The sequence below is a fragment of the Eublepharis macularius genome, chromosome 2 (assembly GCF_028583425.1).
Source record: "Eublepharis macularius isolate TG4126 chromosome 2, MPM_Emac_v1.0, whole genome shotgun sequence".
Taxonomy (NCBI): domain Eukaryota; kingdom Metazoa; phylum Chordata; class Lepidosauria; order Squamata; family Eublepharidae; genus Eublepharis; species Eublepharis macularius.
In genome coordinates, this window is record NC_072791.1 from 200,225,034 (window position 1) to 200,244,746 (window position 19,713).

A 19,713-nucleotide genomic window follows, 5' to 3' on the forward strand; every position below is an offset into this window, starting at 1 on the left:
TTTAAAAATATTTTTCACATTATATTTGTCTTTTTAAAAAAACCTGTAGATTTGGAAATAAATGCAGACATTGACTTTGGACAAAATAATGAGAGCAAAATAAATATTCATTACATTAAAACTGACTCCAAAGCAAAATGGATATTACTATCTGCAGCATCAGTGTCAAAGGCATAAATTAAAGTAAATTACAGACCAAGAAGGAATGATTAAGTTGCAAACACTGGAAGCACATTAGGTAACAAGGCCGAATCAGGGCAGGAACACAAGACATGCAGCTGTTGCTTTACCCTAGCATCTGTTCTGAGGTACACTGGTTATGTATCAAGATGTTTCATTGAACTATCATGACTAACATGGACCGTGTTCACCATTATCGTGTTTTAAAGCAATCTAAGCTAGTGCCTGTCATTACTTACTGCAGTTACGTATTTCATGATTTAGTTACAGCAGGATTTGAGTCCAGTGGCACTAGGGTTACCAGATCCCTATACCCTTCCAGTAGGAGGGAGGGGGACCCGGCACTTAACCTTATTCTTCTGTGTGTTTGATTTGGGGCATGCGCAAAGCACATGTGGGCTTCCAGCTCTTGTGTGATGACACCTCTTCCAGGAGGTGACATCATGTCAGCCATGTGCATGCTCCCGCACTTCATGCGGGACTAATTCTGGCCCGTTTGGAGCCAAAATTGGCCCCAGCGAAGCAACGATATCACTTCAGGAAATGTTGTCGCATCCCACCGGAAAAGTGCCCGGTGCGCTCTTTCCCAGGTTGCCTAACAGTGGCGGGTGATCTCCGGGGGCTTGCCACCTCCCTCTGTTCACTAGCGATCGGCAAGTAACAGGGCAAACCCCTCAGAGATTGCCCACCACTGGTGTAAAACTGAGAAGCCTAAATGGCACCTTAGAGATTTTTCAGGGTATAAGCTTTCTTATCTGAAAATCTTGTTGGTCACTGGACTCAAATCCTGCTGTTCTACTACAGACTAATGTGGCTACCTACCTGAAATAATTTAATTAAATACTGTATAGAGTGACATTTTTCAGTCAATCAAGAGAGAGGAAGGATAATTTCTCATTGTCCTCTTTCTAGTAATGTCCATAATTTTATAAACTTCTTATCATTCTTAATTTCTTTCCCCCTCCTTTTCTCTAACCTAAAAATATCCCAAATGCCTTTCCTTTTGAGGAAGGTGGTTTATCCGTTGATCATAGTTACCTTGTTCTGCACCGTTTCCAGTTCCGTTGTATTCAGTATTCCAAATGTGACTCACTACAGGTTTGAATAAGGGCATTACAGTTCTTGGCAGGTTTATTTTCATTATCTTTCCCAGTTATTCTGAAAACTGAATTTTCCTTTTCCTCTTTCATAACACGTTGAACAGATTTTTCCAGTGAATTTTCCACCACGATCCCAAGAGCTCTTTCTATCGTAGTCCCAGCCCATTCAGTATGAGCTTGTTAAGGATCGATTCCATTTCATGTCAGCTATTCCAGTCTGAGAAGTTACTCGAACTGCACACCATCACAGTGGAATTATTCCTTTAAGGGATCTAAATAGTCTATTACTGCTTGTAATGCCATTTTCTGTTTTTTTAATTTCCAGTGGTTATTGCTGGCGATGGAGTATTAAAGGTGAGAATATTTTAACCATGTATAAAGGATATTTACTGCCAAGTCCTATTTATCATTTTACTCACTTGTCTACTGCTTTGCCTAGATCTGTGATTTTGGTGCCTCAAGGTTCCACTCCCATACAACTCACATGTCTCTAGTTGGTACCTTTCCTTGGATGGCTCCAGAAGTTATCCAGAGTCTCCCAGTGTCAGAAACATGTGATACCTATTCATATGGTGTGGTGAGTATCTTGTTTCTCTACATGCTGTTAGCCGCCAAACATATTTAACAAAATACCTTTTAGACGGGCACAGCCTCAGTGAGACATCCAGTGCAAAGACAAGAAGAATAGCAGCAGATCTTAGATATTCTTCCAGATCTATGAAGCGTTCAGTATGTGTTACGTACAGTACAAACTATGTATCTGTCATACATACATTTAGAGTGCTTTAATGCTCTCTCACTGATAGTACCTTCTATATTTCTGTGTTGTTAATAATAATAATAATAATAATAATAATAATAATAATAATAATAGCAGCATTCAATTCATATACCGCCCTTCAGGACAACTTAACACCTACTCAGGGCGGTTTACAAAGGATGTTATTATTGGTTGTTGTGGGTTTTCCGGGCTGTATTGCCGTGGTCTTGGCATTGTAGTTCCTGACGTTTTGCCAGCAGCTGTGGCTGGCATCTTCAGAGGTGTAGCACCAAAATACAGCCTGGAAAACCCACAACAACCATCGTTCTCCGGCCGTGAAAGCCTTCGACAATACATCGATGTTATTATTATCCCCACGACAATCACCCTGTGAGGTGGGTGGGGCTGAGAGAGCTCCGAGAAGCTGTGATTGACCCAAGGTCACCCAGCTGACTTCCAGTGGAGGAGTGGGGAATCAAACCTGGTTCTCCAGATCAGAGTCCCGCGGCTCTTAACCACTGCACCAAACTTGTGTGAGTTCTTTCTCTCCCACATGAATATTTATATATTTTTTCCTTTTTATTAACATGACCCATGTGGTGCAAGTTGTGTATGTTTCATTAAACTTATTTGGACATTCCCCACCCACTCACCCCTCTTTTCTCTGTACTGGCAGGTTCAGTATCCAGGGTTAGGAAAATCTCACTTTAAAATAAAGAGGAATTTTATAGATTAGACATTCCCTCCAGTTTGAGTGAATGGTGCTGTTTTGGTGCAGAAACATTGGAGCATAAAGTCCACACAGTCATGACATTTAAATATGGCAGCATAATGGGGAGTACAATTCACAAAGACCGACAGATGAACCCTTCAGCCACAATAGTCCATAGTGGAGGTGCTTGTTAATACTTTCTCATCCTCAGTCATGAAATGCAAGTTCTAAAGTTACCGTTTTTGGAGAGTTGAAATCTATACCACTAGAGAGAAGCAATTCAAGTACAAAAAATATGTTTCTCATCTAAAATGATCTTTATGGCTGCTTCAATCTGGTATAGTCTGAATTGTTTACACTACCTTGACAGGTAGTTAAAAACATAGACTTGTTTCTCTTTATCAACTTGATTTTCTTCATTTTAAACAGAACAAAGAATTAGAAAAATTCTGTGAAAGTATTTCATGCATACACACACACCCACACACAGAAATTATATGGCAAACTATATATACAAGTTTGCCGTATAAACTGTATATTGGCTAGCTACTTCAGTGTTTGTGACCATATTAACCTTGAGTATGTGAAAATTTGGGATGCTTGGTTCCTTTCTAGGTGTTTGCAGAGCAATAATTATATTCTTGTGTGCATTTGAATTCCTCTGTTGTTGTCCCAGTTAAGTGCATTGGGTCGACTTCTCTAACCACTGGCTTCAATGAAGATTTCATTTTACCACACCTTTGACTTCTCCTAATGCAACAATGCCAGCAATGAATATGTTTTAAAGATAAAGAATAAAATCACGGGAAACGTGTGATTTATTTTTTCTTTAAAAACAATCTCATCTATAAATACAGGTTTTGAACAGCCTAGTATCACAATCTAGAGCACTTACAAGTGGCTTTTGTGCTAGACAGACATCTGCTTTTCATCGTTGAAGTGCAGCTGAAATTCTGATAACAAAGAGCAGAATCCTTTTCAAATGTAAACGAGTAAGATGTTGAGAAATGGCATTCTGTTGGCAGAATCCATGGCCTTTCTCTCCCGGGTTTTCGGTGCCAGAATGAATTGTATTCATTGAACTATTACATTGTTTTCTATCTTCTGTTTACTGTGTAAAGGGGAAAGTGCATTTTCCCACCATAGTACAATATATGGCTGTCAACCTATAGGTCCACATTTTTCCTTGGTCGAACAGAAGTTGACTCCTCTGAACAGGTCAGATGAAAATGAAGAGGGATGGCAAATAACATTATACTCCTTTGTTCATTTTCATACTCTTTCTAGCTCCCTCCCCCTCTTTATCAATTTGAGATTTAGCAAATAATTTTATGAGATTGGGATGCTTAAGGTTGCAAATCAAATGTACCCTGCTTTCAGATTAAGTCCCACTGAAACCAGTTGGATTATGGCTGAGTCTAAACAAGGGGGTTCTGCTGACATCACTGAAACACGCTTCTCATAAATGAGTTTAAAGTCAGGGTTTAAACACTTTACCAAATATTTGGCAGGCATTTCCAACTAACAGCTCAAATCTCAGAATTCCTATGATCCACCCTATAATTCCTAATCTAAAATACAGCATATAGTGTTTATGTGGCTCTCTGCTCATTCGACTCCCACTACGGCCATGAACTCTGCTGGTGGCCTTGGGTCAGCCTCTCCTCTCAGCCCCAGCGCCCCAGCTGTATTGCGGGGATAACAATAACACTGACTTTGTAAATTAGTCTGAGTGTGGCACCAATCTGTCCAGAAGGGTAGCATATAGCACATTGTTGTTGTTGTTATGTTGGTGCTCCAAACAGATAGTACTTGTCAAAATTTAATAAATAATTCATCCATAATTAGGCAAGTCCTTCAGTATTAGGTAGAAAATAGCATGCACTCTTCCGAAGTGTTTGGAGAGAGCTTTCACGATCTCTGAATAGTCAGAGTTGAACTCATAAACATATTTGATTTAAATGTTAGATCAATGGAATTCATTTTACCAATGCATTTGTATATATAGATATATATGTACTAATTGTAGGAGGTTTTTTTGCAAGAAATGACATTTTGGAAGTAAATTCTGTAAGGAAGGATGCATTATTAAATTGAGGATGCAGTGAATGAGAGAGGTGCTTGTTTTAATTGAGGTTATAAAATAATTGTTTTACTATGTCAATACAAGTTTGTTATTGCTGATATCCAAGGCTATCTTAACCAAAGGATAGAGAAAGTATGCAAAGCACCCATGTTTCTTTTCTCAAAATGTGATCCTGAGTTACTCTTTCTTAAGCCCATAAAAATCAATAGCTTAGACTTTCCGTATGATTGTGCTATCAGCTGCAATCCAGTGAGGCAATAAAGCTCTTCCACTGCAAAGTACAGAAAGAAAGAGAGCCCCAGGTACTTAGAGAAGCACTAGGTTTCATAAACAGTAATGCTGTAGGAACTTTATTTGCATATGATGGTGTAGATTTAGTCACCAATTAACTTTTAACTAATGAATTTTCTATCCCCTTTTTGGCTGTAATCTTCCAAGCATCTCAAAACATTTGTAACACATTTTAATGTTTACTCTGAATTGGTAATATTTCCTCTTTAAAACAAAGAAACAAATATGATTTGTCTCTACAATAGAGATGGGCATGAACCAGGAAAATTCTGAACCGTGCGGTTCATGGTTTTTCACATTTCATGAACCATGCACTTTCACGAACTTGCCCCGGTTCACAAACTGGTTTGTTCGGTTTGTGAAAACATCACTTCCAGGTCAGCAGAAGGTCTGCAGAGAGCCCATCCCCCCATTACCTAGGAAACTGATTGATCAGCGCCAAGTTGTCTGCAGTGATGAACTGAAATACAAACCAAATGAACCGGGCTAAAATTCATCATCATTCATGAGAAATGAGCTCCCACGAACTGCTGGTTTGCAAACCATGAACTGGCCCGGTTCGTGAGTGACAAACCTCAGTTCGTATTTTGATTTGTGCCCACCTCTATTCTACAGTAGTTCGATCACTCACACTTGATTGTTTCTAGTTGTATTACTTTTGATCACTGAGGTTTTGTATTTTTATTGCTGTAGAAATAGAAACAAATATTACAATTAACGGGAAGTGATTTATCACATGTCATAAGTTTTGTTGGTATGATTTCCTTCCTCTTTTTTGGTGGTTTTCTTTGCTGGCCGTTATCATAGCTGTCCTGTTTTGAGATGATACACTTGAAGCACTACAACTGCATTAGTATATTTATATGATCTTTTTTGCATGAAGAAAAAAACCTGTCCAAAATAATACCGATACCTACCAAAGCAGGGTAGACAGTCCTTGTTTTATGGCAAAGAAAATAGATAAAAGCAGATGTGAAAAAGCAAGCTAAGAGAACAACAGAATACAGTTAACTTCTCTGAGTATCTAGAGAAGGGAGCTTTGACTCTCAAAATCTTATACCTTGAAAATCTTGTTAGACTCTAAGATGCTGCTGGACTAAAATGTTGCTCTTCTGAGTAGATCTTTTGGCAGCCCAATCCTATGTGGCATTATCCCACTAGGCTTGGTTTAGAGTATTTGCATAGGGTCGCACTGTTATTTATTTATTTACTTCATTTATAATTACTTTTCTCCCAATGGGGATCTGAAGCATCTTACATTGTTCTCCTGTCCTCTGTTTTATCCTCACAACAACCCTGTGAGGTACATTAGGCTGAATACATGAAAGGCTCAAGGTCAACCAGCAGAGTGAGAATTCAAACCTGGGTCTCCCACATTCTACTCTACTGTAACCACTACACCACATTGGCTCTCACTGTCTTATTATCTCAAAAACATTGGTATTACATGCGTACTCATTTTAATATCATCAGTTCAACAGAGTGCTCAAAAATCCTTTGAGCAGGAGTGCTAAGAAAAGCCATTCTATTTCTATGACACTGGTCTCATGGCCAGTATCACAGTTAGGTAATTAGAATAACCATCTAAATATGTTTACGCCACACTACTTTTTCTCCAGACAAAAATAATCAATATTGGTAATTTTTTTCTCCAGAGGGCTCATGCCCTACTTAATATCTGCAGCTCTGTGGTTTTTAAGACATTCATTTTCCAAGTTTTGCGACTTAAATTGCCGCTGTAGCAGAGGGGTTCAGTGGTTGGGTTGCAAATCAGGTCTCTGCTAGTTTGAATTGCACTACTGCCCAGACCTCAGCAGGTGGGCTTGGTTAAGCCACTCCTCTCAGTCCCAGCTGTATTTTGGGAATAATAGTAACACTGACTTTGTTCACCCCTCTGAATGGGGCACTAATCTGTCTATAAAAGTGGTATATAAGTGCAGTTATTATATTATTATTAAACAGCAGAAAACCTTGTCTCTTGTTGAAGATCTAACTCAGCTTAATGGTGTCCTTCGAAGCATAAGCACTATCTGTCAATATGTTTGTATATTCCTGTTTAATTGGCCAGAAACCGTAAAAAATTATAAGGACAACTTGAGCGTTACCCAAATTTCACGGTCACGCAAAGGATACTTTAAAATTCTTGACTACATGATCAGCTTTAAAAAGAATGAGCTGCACTAAATTATATATTTTATAACCTGTACCTGTACGGAAAATCTGTCTAAGTCTGAAGTTATGTACATAAAGTTGTAAAGTACATTGCTTGGTTGAAAGCCAAGGATGATGTTCTTGGCTAGATAAGACTAAATTAAGTTTGGTGTAATGTTCAATGCTAATCTTTTGAGTTGTTATCATGCCAATAAGAGTAGGTGGGCACCATATTAGCGAAAATGTGCATTGCATGTAAATTCTTTATGCCTTCTCTCAGCTAAAAATGAAATATGGTGGTTCAACAGTTAAATGTAAAAGTATACATTTTCTCTGTTGTGATACCTTTTGGATTAATTTAGAAAGGTTTTGGAAGATGGAAGCCATTTTTATGGTGGACACAAAGCATGTAATGTTTTGAAGCAACTCTTTCTTATACAAGTGCCCAAAGAAGAAATAAACTCTTAGGATTAGATGTTAGATCCTAAGAAACAGGTTTTGTATGATGCAGTAGATAGTGTAGTTATGTTGCAGCAATATTTTCTAGCTTGATGTGAAGAGAAGAAATGCAATAGTTGGTACTGCTCAACCATCAAACTTGAACGACTAAGGCACAAAAGAAGATTGCAATCTTGAATATTTCACACAATCCAGTTGAACACTTCATGATAGTTACTAAATCAGGGTTTATCATAAAAAAACAGAGGGAGATATTAAAAAACTAATTTAGCATGGGGATCTTAACACACAAACATATGCCTAGGTTCCTGCAAATAGGCTCTGGTTGCCTAGTAATTGGATACCGATAGTGCTGTTTTGAGATTTAATAATGTATTTAAAATACAAAGTACAGAAATAAAAATTCTTTTTTCCCCCTTTTCTGTTCCAGGTTCTCTGGGAGATGCTAACAAGGGAAGTCCCCTTTAAAGGCTTGGAAGGATTACAAGTAGCTTGGCTTGTAGTAGAAAAAAACGAGGTAAGGCTACGTTTCTACATTCAGGTACATAGATCAGAAAACAGTATTGGGGTTTTTGCAAAAGACTTTTTCATCTTCAAATTGAAAGTAAGTTCACGCGTATGGAAAGATTAGCAGTAGGAGCTAACACAAAGGGTCAAAGTGATGTTATTCCTCATGAATGGACCCTTTACATCTAATTGTTGCAGCTTCACGTCGTGATGCTGTAGATCAAAAATGGTACAAGTACTGTACTAGTTTCTCAGTCTCAATTGTAAAACCTAGGGGTTTGTTCTTAGTGATGAAAGAAGCCATTGCGTCCAAGGTAGGGGAACAGTTTAACTCCATCTCCTGCGTTTAGGACATCTTTATACTGGCCGGGAGTTGATATATCTGTAAGAGACCTTCAGCTACTTCAACTTAACTCTCCCAGCAGGAGTCACTATAGTACAAGAAACTGCCACTTAGATGAGGATTTCAAAAATAAAAGAAGAAAAAAATAGTTTTAAAAAGAGGGAAATTACAGTTTTGCCACCTACGTTCTCCACTACATTGAAGATGAGCTCCTCACAGGTACTGGTAAGGCTGTGCCATAGTAGCACACTTCCTCACGCGGTGTCTTTCCATTTCAAAAGAACTTCAGTGGTGTAAACACCCTTTGTACAGTGTCCCCAGCCTTGCTTTTCTTCTTCTTCCTACAAATGGAAGCTTTCAGGTAGTTGAGCATGTGAGCGTGTATTTGAACACATGGTTCCTTGATATCAAAGGCAGGAAGTACTTTTTTATATTTAAAAAAAATTAAAGTTGCAGCTGTAACGCACAGAGGCAAAGTATGGAAATATTTCTCTAGGCAGGCTGGTAGGTTGGGCACCATTATAAAAGCAACTCTGGTAATTTCTACAGTATGGGGGTCTTTATTCTTTTATACTGCTTGCTTCCCAAACCATTTCAGATTTTTTTTTTTGTAAGCATAAGAATTAAATTATCATCTGGAGATGGGGTGGGCATTGATATGCAAGTGGCATTTTGCCTTTGTTTGAAAATTAAATTGTTTGGAATATGTTTGAGTCTATATGGAATGTCAACTTTATTGAGAACATTCTCTTCATCCAGCGTAGCGTTATACATGTAACTTCTTACAATATAATGTTTTATAATAAAAAGATGTAGCAGTTATCCATGAATCAAGGATTTTATTGTTTTTGCTTTTGTTTGTTCCCCAACTCCCATCCTAACCAGTACAGGGCAGGGGCAGACATGGACATCCTCAGCATATATCAGTACTCAGAATTCTTGTGTCAGATATATGAATTTGCTATACATATGTGTAGTGGTCTATTAGGACTACCATCCATCCATAATTAAGCACTTTAAATTCCCATTGATTCCAGGGCATAACTGTCTCCTCTTGAAATAAATGGATCTTGAAGGGCTTATTAAAGCAATCCTAAGAAGAGGTATTCTAGTCTAAGTCCATTGATTTCAGTGGACTTAGACTGGAGTAACACTGCTTAGGGTTGTACTGTAAGCGTGCCTAGATTATGCACCAAAATTGACTGTTGTGTAGGAGAAGCATAAAAAATTTGAGGTTCTTATTTTTTTTAAAAGCAAACCATTGAAATATAGTTTAAGGGAAACAAGAAAGTATGCCAATAAACATGGGAGATTATTCAAGAAAAATTATTAATGGGCTTGAAAACAGTCTTAAGTTTTTTTGTCCAGACAATATTTGTTTTGCCCGTTTTTAAAATCAAAGCATACACTGAGGTTTGGAACATGATTCAAAGGCAGAGGTGACCATATTGGTGCTTTTTTAATTTAATGTAATTGCAAACAGGGAAATACTTGCTTTACTTTCGCTGAAAAATCCTAAAACTGTGGTTATATGTCTTGCAGTAATCAAAGCCCAACTTCCGTGCCAGTTGTAACTCTTCAAATTGTGTTTATTGCATTGTATTTAGTCAGCAAATACTGAACAATTAAACATTTTATCCCATGCTGGAGTCCTGATTCATTAAAGTTAGTCCATAGGATCACCAAGGAGAAGGGAAGGTTTTACTTTATTACATGAAAAATGCAAAGGATTTGTATCCTGTTTTTCAAAGATCATCCTGGAAACATGGCATTGTGTGGATGGGTTAAACTGAGCGAGAAGCTACCAGGCAGGCTTCATCGCTAGAAACTTGAACCCAGTCTTCCACAGTCCAAGTGCAATTACACCACCCTGGCTCTTAAATGAAATTTCAGCGATTTAAAGTGAAGACCTAAGAAGATTTTAACACCTGCCTAAGCCTGTTGACTTCAGTGGGTTTAGAACTGCGTAACTCTTCTTAGGATTACACTGTTAAAAATCTTATGTAGACTTTCCTCCACCCCCTTCCTTTCTCTAGAATTTTCTTGGTGTTTGAAAGTTTTTTTAAAAAGCCAAACACAGTCTTAAGTATAAAAGTTCATATTAGAGATGTCATTATCTAACATCAAATTACTACTGAGAAATGTCACTTTTATTAGGGTATGACACTCTGGACCTGCTACCTATATATTACCTGACAGATAACATTCTGTTCAAGTTAGACGGATGTTGTAAGAGATGATTACATGTCTTTTGGTACTGCAGTTTCCATCTCTTGGAACAGTGAGGGTTACAGACGAATGCCATTGCTAGACTATCAGTTGTATTTTTAGGCAAATGACTTGACTGAGTATCAGCTGTCGGTGCCACTTTGTTTATACCAAATAGACTTCTTTGAATATACTTTCAGTACAAAAAGTTCCCCCTTCCCCCATCTATAATGTTAATTGCAGGTCCCATTACTTTGATAGGGTCATCCATTTGTTGGGCTTCATTTGCCTCTGAAAAAGAGCAATGCATGTTAAAACGGCTGCAGCAAGTTAGGTGGGCTGATTTATATTATAATATAGTATCCCAAATGTTTCTGTTTTCTGTAATTAGTTTAGTTTGTAAATCTATACAATTTTTAAAAAAATTTCCCAAACAAACCCACAAAAAGATGATATTAACCCGGTTAACAGCACTGCTGAAAAGTTCTCAGTTGGATTTGTTATGTATAGTAGTAGCTAGCATGTTATATATAGAAGCATGAAATACAGCTACTGCACTGTCAATTTTTCTGTTCTCAATGCATCTACTCTACAAATAGCTATTCCTTCACCCTTGTTTCTACCATAGTACTAGCCCTAATCCATCATACAAACTCCAATAACAAGGGAGGATTGCTTTGATGTGTTCAGCTTTCTAAGGAGTAACTGCATCTTTGATCTATCTTGATGCAGGGTAGCAGAGTGGTGAGATCAATTCGATCTTAAGCACCTTCTCAATTTCACTTTTAAGCACTTAACAAAACTTTAAAATCAGTTCCAAAAGTATTCTAAGTATAGGCTGGAAAAGTAAGTTACTCATTATGAGAACACTCTAATAGGCACCTTGCTAGGGCCCTAATAGAGTATAGTATCTTGCAACTGTATTGGATATTCTTTTGTGGCTTATTTTACTGATTCTAGCGTATAAATAATCTACAGAAGTGGTTTAAGCCAAAACCCCAATATGAAAAAGAAAAGAAATGTGTGTATCATCATGAGCAATAATAGATCTGTAATACTGGCTTTGAATTTTTGGAAAACTGTGCAGCCGAAGGCCCATAATTCCCTGAACAGTTTCTAACTCTCTTGATGATAACATTTGTGTTTGCTTCACAATGCCTTTCTCGATGATATTTTCAGCCTACTCTATCCAAATGTTAGATCAGGATTATTATACATTGACTATGCACTTGTATTCAGATAATATGAATAGGAAATAAAAATTGTGGAGAACGTATATGACATCACATGAACTCACTGCTGTGAGTGCAAAAGAACATCTTGAACGACTGCAGAGATGCTGACATTTTTAAAAAAAACTTGGAAAAATATATCTGTAGGCAAGCAGGGTTCTTGATACTGCTGTGGAGAGTTATATGGGGGATACATGAAACAATAGAAAAGAAGAATAGTAGCTGTTAAAGGTATAAAATACCAGAATCATTTTCCAGAGTTTCTACACAGAGCTCACTGTATTTTAGAAGGACGATTTTGTTTCAGCACTTTAATTCTGGGATCAGGAAAGAATTGCTTAAGATCCCCCCCCCCCATTTCAAGGATTGTACAACTAGAAAAAGTATGTTGGGTGAGTTAGATTTACTGGATCGTTTTGCTTCATGTTTAGCATTTGAAAACCAATTTGCATACATGTTGTATTCTCAGAGCAATGACCACTAAGGAGGAAATCTCTGCCATGCTTAGAATTGGCGCTGACATACAGAGATGCCACATCATGCTGTACAATTCAGCACAGACAGCAGGTTTTTTTCCACTGCAGCAATCATGCCATAAATGTGACTTATGAAGTGGGCATAACAACTGATCCATTATTCTTGGTGCCAGAAGGAGTCCCCCAACCCTGTCAAGATCATATTGGCTACTAACCCCAAGAGATGTGATTGAGAAATTGGGATTATTTGGTTCACTGCTTGAATTTGAATTTGGTTCACTGCTGTCTACTTCAGTGTGGTACACATTCTTTTGCTTCATATGTAGCACAAAGCAATCTGGTTTCTGCATGTTGTTATAGGTAAATGATGAATGGAAAATAGCGTGCAGGGCATTAAGCTTTATCTTCTTTTGTTTAATTTCTGGTTTTTGGATTGTCTAACTTTTTCCATTATAATCATTATAGAGACTGACCATTCCTAGCAGCTGTCCTGAAAGCTTTGCAGAACTGATGCACCAGTGCTGGGAAGCAGATCCAAAGGTATTTATTCTGATGAAACATCGTCAAATTTTATCACTGTATGTGTGTTAGTTCTGTTGTGTTAAAATTTGCTGGAATGGTTTTATAGGATTTTAAGTAGGGAGATAGATTTTTATTGCATATGGCCAAATGTTGTTACAAGATTAGTCTAAGCGCAAAATGAATGACAGAAGATGACAAATAAAAACATAAAAAAGATAAAAAAATTTAAAAGTTGCCAACCATCAGACAGGCTTTTAGGCTGCAGTGCTCAGTATGTCTTCTGATAGTTGGATCTCTTAGGGGAACCAGGGTTTTTTGGGTCACTGAATCATCTGCATAAGGGATTGGATGTCAGCATTCATGCCATTTGTGTCTGACAGAAAACCCATTTGAGTCTAAATTAGATTTTATTCTGATATCGTTCTATTGGCAGATCTTTCCATGCACTGCTTACAAGATGTAGTAGGAGGCGCGGAGGACAATCTAAACTCCCCTCTGTCTGGAGATCAGGGGGCGGGGCCACCAGCCATGTGACCATTTTCTCCAAGGGCAACCCACTGAGTTCCACCACCTCTTTTCCCAGAAAAAAGCCCTGATCCTAGGAGTTCCTACTTACCTTCTTACCACTTATCGCACCTAGAGATCAGCGCACTCAGTCCATTCTCTCTACACCTTTGAATTAAGGCTAAGAGAAAATGGTTTGGCCAGACTGTGAATCTATGGCTGCCTGTTGTAAAGCTAAAAGGAAGCCCAATGCCATCTGAGTGGAAGGAAGACTTCTGCTGGGAACTGATTTACTCATGGTATTTCTCTGGAAATATAAATATGGAAAAGAGTATTTTGGGATAGGTGCAGAATTTACAGAGTAAACACTATCAGCATACACTCCCATCATATTAGGGAGGAAGATCCAGAGGAGTTAGCCATGTTAGTCTGTAGTAGCGAAATAGAAAAGAGTCCAGTAGCACCTTTAAGACTAACCAACTTTACTGTAGCATAACCTTTCGAGAACCACAGTTCTCGAAAGTTCTGATGAAGAGAGCTGTGGCTCTCGAAAGCTTATGCTACATTAAAGTTGGTTAGTCTTAAAGGTGCTACTGGACTCTTTACTATTGGAAAGGAAGGACACTGTTTAGAAATGTGTGGTTCCCAGCTTATTATTTTAGAAATTGAATGCTGAAGACTACAGCAGAGATCTTGGGAGGCAGAGAGTTGGACTCATCTAATAAAAAAGGCAATGTGGTGTAGAGGTTAGAGTGTTGGATTCGAACTTGAGAGACTGAAGTTTGAATCCCAGATCTGCTGAGTGACCTTGGGCCTGTCACACATGCTCAGCTTAACTGACCTCACAGGATTGTTGTGAGGATAAAATGGAGGGAAGGAAAACAATGTAAGCTGCTTTGAGTCCCCATTGGGGAGAAAGGCAAATTATTAATGAAGTAAATAAATAATAAATAAATAGGGATCCTGAAAGGCAGAGTTAGATCTTAAAAAAGTAGGAAGGGGCTGAGAGAGCAGAATAATAGTGGTGAATTTGAAAAGGGGAGTGAGACGAGTATAAAGTATGGCTAGAATTGAAGTTTGGACCAGTTGGGGAGAGGACACAGTGTGCATTTTATGCTTGGGGCTTGAGGAGAAACAGTATTTACAGTGCATCCCTAAGCAGAGTTTCATCCTTCTAAGCCCATTGACTTCACAGCTCTTACAAGAGTCTCACTTCGCTTAGGATTGCACTGTTAGTTAGGAAATATGTACAGATGAAAGAAGATGCTGTTTGAGTAGGGAAAGCTAAAATGTGGTGCAGGGAGTCTGTTGTTCCTCTCCATTGTTCTCAGGATTCGCTTTTGAGCCTGAGAAACCTAATTCAGAACGCTGCTTTAACAGGCAAAGCCTTGGATCCTAAGTAGAGAGGGCACGAACCAGGAAAAAAACAAACCGTGCAGTTCATGGTTTGTCACATTTTACGAACCACGAACTTTCACAAACCTGCCCCGGTTTGTGAACTGGTTTGTTTGGTTTGTGAAAACGTTACTTCCGGGTCAGCAAACAGTCACTTCCGGGTCAGCAAACAGTCACTTCCGAGTCAGCAGAAGGTCTGCAGAAAGTCCATCCTCCATTGCCTAGGAAACTGATTGATCGGCATCAGGCTGTTCACAGTGACAAACCGAAAAATGAACCAGCCTAAAGTTCGTGGCAGTTTGTCAGAAATGGGCTCTGACGAACCACCGGTTCGCAAACCATGAACTGGCCTGGTTCCTGCCGAACTTTGGTTCGTATTTCGGGTCATGCCCATCTCTAATCCATACCATTGTTCCCTTTGCCTCCTGCCCCTTCATTTAAGGTGGAGAAAGCCTGTGGGACTGTGCTTGGTGGTAATCTTCTTGGTATGCAAAATGTCCCTGGTTCAATCTCCAGCATTTCCAGGTGGTAGGTGATGTGAAATACCTCAGCCTGAGACCTTGGAGAGCCTCTGTCATTCTGAGTAGATGATATTGACTTTGATGGTCAGCTTCTTGTGTATATGCAGTGCTTTCCTTTGGTGCTAGGTGTTTTCAGCTCCTTGAAAGATACTGAATGAGGAGAAGGTAGCAGAACAAAAAAGCACCCCAAAGAATCCTGGATAGTGTGTGCTTATTGGTTATGGAGAGTGACTCAAAGCATAAACCAAACAGGGATAAAAGATTATATGGGCTTAGAAGGATGACATATGCAGAACGAATAACTTTTGTAGTACACTAGTCTTGCATCATTATGACTGTTGTGCTTACTGTACTACAAAGTTATTTGTTTTATGTAGCTCACTATTTTGCATATGGGGTGTGTGTGCGCATGTGCACATGCTTATCTAAATAACCTGTTACCTATTCTTTTTTTGGTTTATGCTTTGAGTCACTCTCTGTGATCAATATCAAGTATTCACACACCATCCAGGATTCTTTGTTGTTGTTGTTGTTGTTGTTCTGCTACCTCTAGTACCATGTATCTTTGTTCTTGGTTTTTCAGTGGTGTTCTTCACTTTCTTCTTTTGAAAAAAATGTCCACCATCCCTTGTGCAGGTCAGTTGCTTTAATTTGGCATTTTAAAAGATGCACTTGTATAAAAATGCGAAAATATGGATGGGTATAGGCCTCTATAATCTTCTCTCCACTTTCCCCACAGTATGCATAATTTTATATAATTATATCTTGTTCCTCTGAACAAAGAAGCCCCTTACTCTTTAGTCTTTTTTTGTAGGGAAGGCGCTCCAACCCCTTAATCATTTTAGTCGTCATCTTTTGAACCTTTTCTAGTTGCACAATATTCTTTTGAGATGGGACAGCCAAAAACATATACTCTTTCTGATGTGGTTGCAAAGTTGATTCAGATATTATGATGCTTTTGGTTTTATTTTCAATTCCTTTTACCATAATGAAATTGGCTATTAATTCACTACCACTGCCCATTGAGATGGTGTTTTCATTGAGCTTGGAAAGTAGATTCACACATTACAGAGTACACCTGTTGCGTATGGGATCCCAACCCTGTGGTAACAGTAAGAACACATGTAGAAGGGGCTTCATCTTTCCTCTCATGCCATTTTTCTGATGTGATATGATTCCTGGGGCTACTACTTATCCTTTGGCAAAACCTACATGTATCCCAGGGTTATATTTTTGGCCCTATGTGGATCACTGCACCCTTACTTATACAGACTCTCACTTGCCATTCTGTTGCCTGTCTCCCCGGTTTGAAACAAGCCTGTTGGATCTCTTCATTAGCCTCTTTGCTGTTCACCATCCTGAGTAATATGGGCCATCCTCAGCTTGATCACATATCTCTTGTTTCCTATCCTTCAGTAGGGGCAGGCAAATGTTCTTTTTTCATTTCTTTTTGATTAATATTGATTAATAGTTTTGTCAACAGTGTCGGTTCTTCATTTTTCACTGGTGGTTTTGTAGATTTGTTTGTCCTGTGTATGGTTTTTGTGTGTAATTCGTGTGATATTTATATATACAGCGTATGCTGTGCAGTAAGGATCAGATCCAAAATACTTACAGAAGGCATGTTCCAGACTCCTGCTGTAGTACACTGCACCTCTCAAAATGCTGTTCCCAAGGTTCTAGGGACCCCCATTACACAACATTGCTGAATGCAATGTGATGGTGGGAGGAATAATCAGTGAGAATCCACCCCACCCGGTGCCCACACTCACAATGCGGTGGATGTACCTTTCTGCCAGCAGAAAACAAGTGTTTGTCCAACTCATTATAAACACTTAACATATAATGTTGATTGGCATACAACATTGACAAGTGGGAATTATTAGATCAGGGATGAGAAATTCTGTCTGTTTTTCACTTATTAAATCCCAATTTTGGTCCAGGGACCTCCGAGTAACATATATAGTCCTCCCCCTTTCCATTTCATCTTCACAACCTTGTGAAGCTAAGAGAGTGAAACTGGATCCAGTTATCCTGTGAGCTGTATGGCAGAATGCATATTTGAACCTGGATCCCATCAATATATATTTTAGTTACTGATAAGAGAACCTGATCTCTTGCCTTGAGGTGAATCATGTTTGTGAATAACTTTCTATCTGTCACACAATAACCACAGTGAAAATTATTTCAAAATTACAAAAATATATTTACTACATCAAGTTTGAAAAGTACAATGTAAATCCCATGATTGGTGAATTCAACATTGACACAGTTTTAATTCAAGAAATTTTTGCCATATGTTTCCCCCCCCCCCCATATCTTTTCCTGGAAGATTTACCAGCCTGAACACAAATCCCTTGAAACTGCCACTAAATCAGTGGGTACCATTATGCAATAGGATTTTTTTTCTATAGACTTAAAATGTAGTGAGTAAAAGGTTGCAAAGAATTTAGTCTTGGTTGAAACAAGATAAAAACATTTAGAGATCACCAGAGTAATTAAAAAACCTTAAAAATCTCGGAGCTTCAGGACAGCATCTGTAGTGGCTGCCTTCCCACCTGGAAATCCTCATTCTTTTCCTATACCCTCATTCACATTCATTACTGTAAGGTTGTAGCCAGTCGTTGTCCATGTGGGATCCACGGGGAGGCATGAGCTCCTGAAGCAAGCCTTAGGACTCTCCATTAGGAATCAGTTATGGAATGATATCAACAGGTGGAAATGATATAGTGCCAAGTGAGCACCTGCTGCCATGGTACTCTTTTGTGCCAAGCCAATGTGTAGTAAACTATATGGCATGTCCTGAAATGTTGGGTTTTGCTGAAGTTGTTGGAGGAAATATTTGCATATGAGCTTGTTGAATAGGGGTAGTGTGTATGGTACATGAGAGGGGGGGGGAATAGCATCTGCTCAGCAGTTGTCTTAGAATTGTGTGCAGATGGACCAAAAAACGACAGACACACAAAAAAGCCCTTCAGTGAATTGTTCAATACTGCAGCTCTTGCACAGAAGAGCACTTGTCTCTTTTTTTTTGTTACGCATTTGACATTTTTTATGTTGTTTGACATTTGAAATAAAGAAATTGTCTCTTTCTTATAATGTGAAAATCACTTGGATCTGCCTGGGAGAGACACCTCAGCATTGTTCCTAATTGTTTTTGTGCACCCAAATTAAAATGCACGTTTTAATTGCTGCATCTGTAATTTTAGCAGAAATGGTATAATTACAGGCGTGATGCCGAGAAGAATATGCATCATCCCTTTATTATGTATCTACATTTTGGTTTGAACCTTTTGTCTCAACCTTGTCTGGGGTCTGTCAAACAGACTATCGGAGGCAATGCTCTTTCGAGAAACATTTTAACTGTGACTCCCCCCCCCCCCAGGTTTTCAACAATTATCCTACTTACCCCTCCCCAGAGTAACAAAAGGAACTATAAAGGAAGGAGGAAATGCGAGGAAGTTATGACTGCTTTGGTTGAGTCAGGTTTTGCCTTCAAATAATCAGATTTTCATCAGTAGTACGTAGCACAGGCTTTCTGACTTATTGCTGGCCCATCTTGACTTGTGTTGTCTTGTAATCAAAATGTTCGTATTGGTTTTTTTTTAAAAAAAAGATTAAAAAATGTCAGTTAGCACGCCCAAATAATACTGTTTAGATAGTATCACTAGTTTTTTCGAGGACCAGATTTGAAGACATGCTAAGAATTTGTCACCTAAATAAAACAGGAATGTAAATAACTGCGCAACCTGTTTGATAACTTCTGAGTTAAGATTTTTTTTTACACAGAAGAGCTTTTTTTAAAAAAAAAAAAATCCTACGCTCTCACCATAAGTAGCACTTGTGTGATTAGCTGTCACAATGAGATGATTCCAGATGGAATATCGAGGAAGAGAGCTTTGACTCTCAACAGCTTATACCCTGGAAATCTTGTTGGTCTTTAAGGTGCTATTGAATTAGAATCTTGTGATTCCAGATGGGTAACCTTGTTAGTCAGTAGTAGTACAATAAGCAGAAGTCTAGTGGCTCCTTGAAGACTAAGAAGATATATTCCAGCATAAGCTTTTGTTAATCAGAGCTCACTTCTTCAGATACATGAAGTGTACATTCATCAGGCAGATGCATTTATATTAATGGCTGCAAAAAACAGAAAGACAGGGAGGGCAGCAAGCTCCAGATGGGATGGCTAAATTTTTTCAAAGTTTTTAACCAATGTCTTTTTAACTTGTTTCTTAGATATTTGGAAATGGAGTTTGTGTGTGTGTG

General features: G+C 38.6%; 1 protein-coding gene across 4 annotated transcripts in view; it reads left to right on the forward strand.

Annotated features, from left to right (window-relative positions):
* The window catches only part of MAP3K20 (mitogen-activated protein kinase kinase kinase 20), a 136,712-nt gene that overhangs the window by 52,163 nt on the left and 64,836 nt on the right, over positions 1–19,713 (forward strand). For all 4 annotated transcript variants that reach the window (XM_054970460.1, XM_054970463.1, XM_054970461.1 and 1 more), the window contains exons 6-9: positions 1,606–1,634; positions 1,720–1,857; positions 8,170–8,256; positions 12,971–13,045. In XM_054970460.1, coding sequence (XP_054826435.1) covers positions 1,606–1,634; positions 1,720–1,857; positions 8,170–8,256; positions 12,971–13,045 — 329 coding nt within the window. The remainder of the gene's footprint in view (positions 1–1,605; positions 1,635–1,719; positions 1,858–8,169; positions 8,257–12,970; positions 13,046–19,713) is intronic.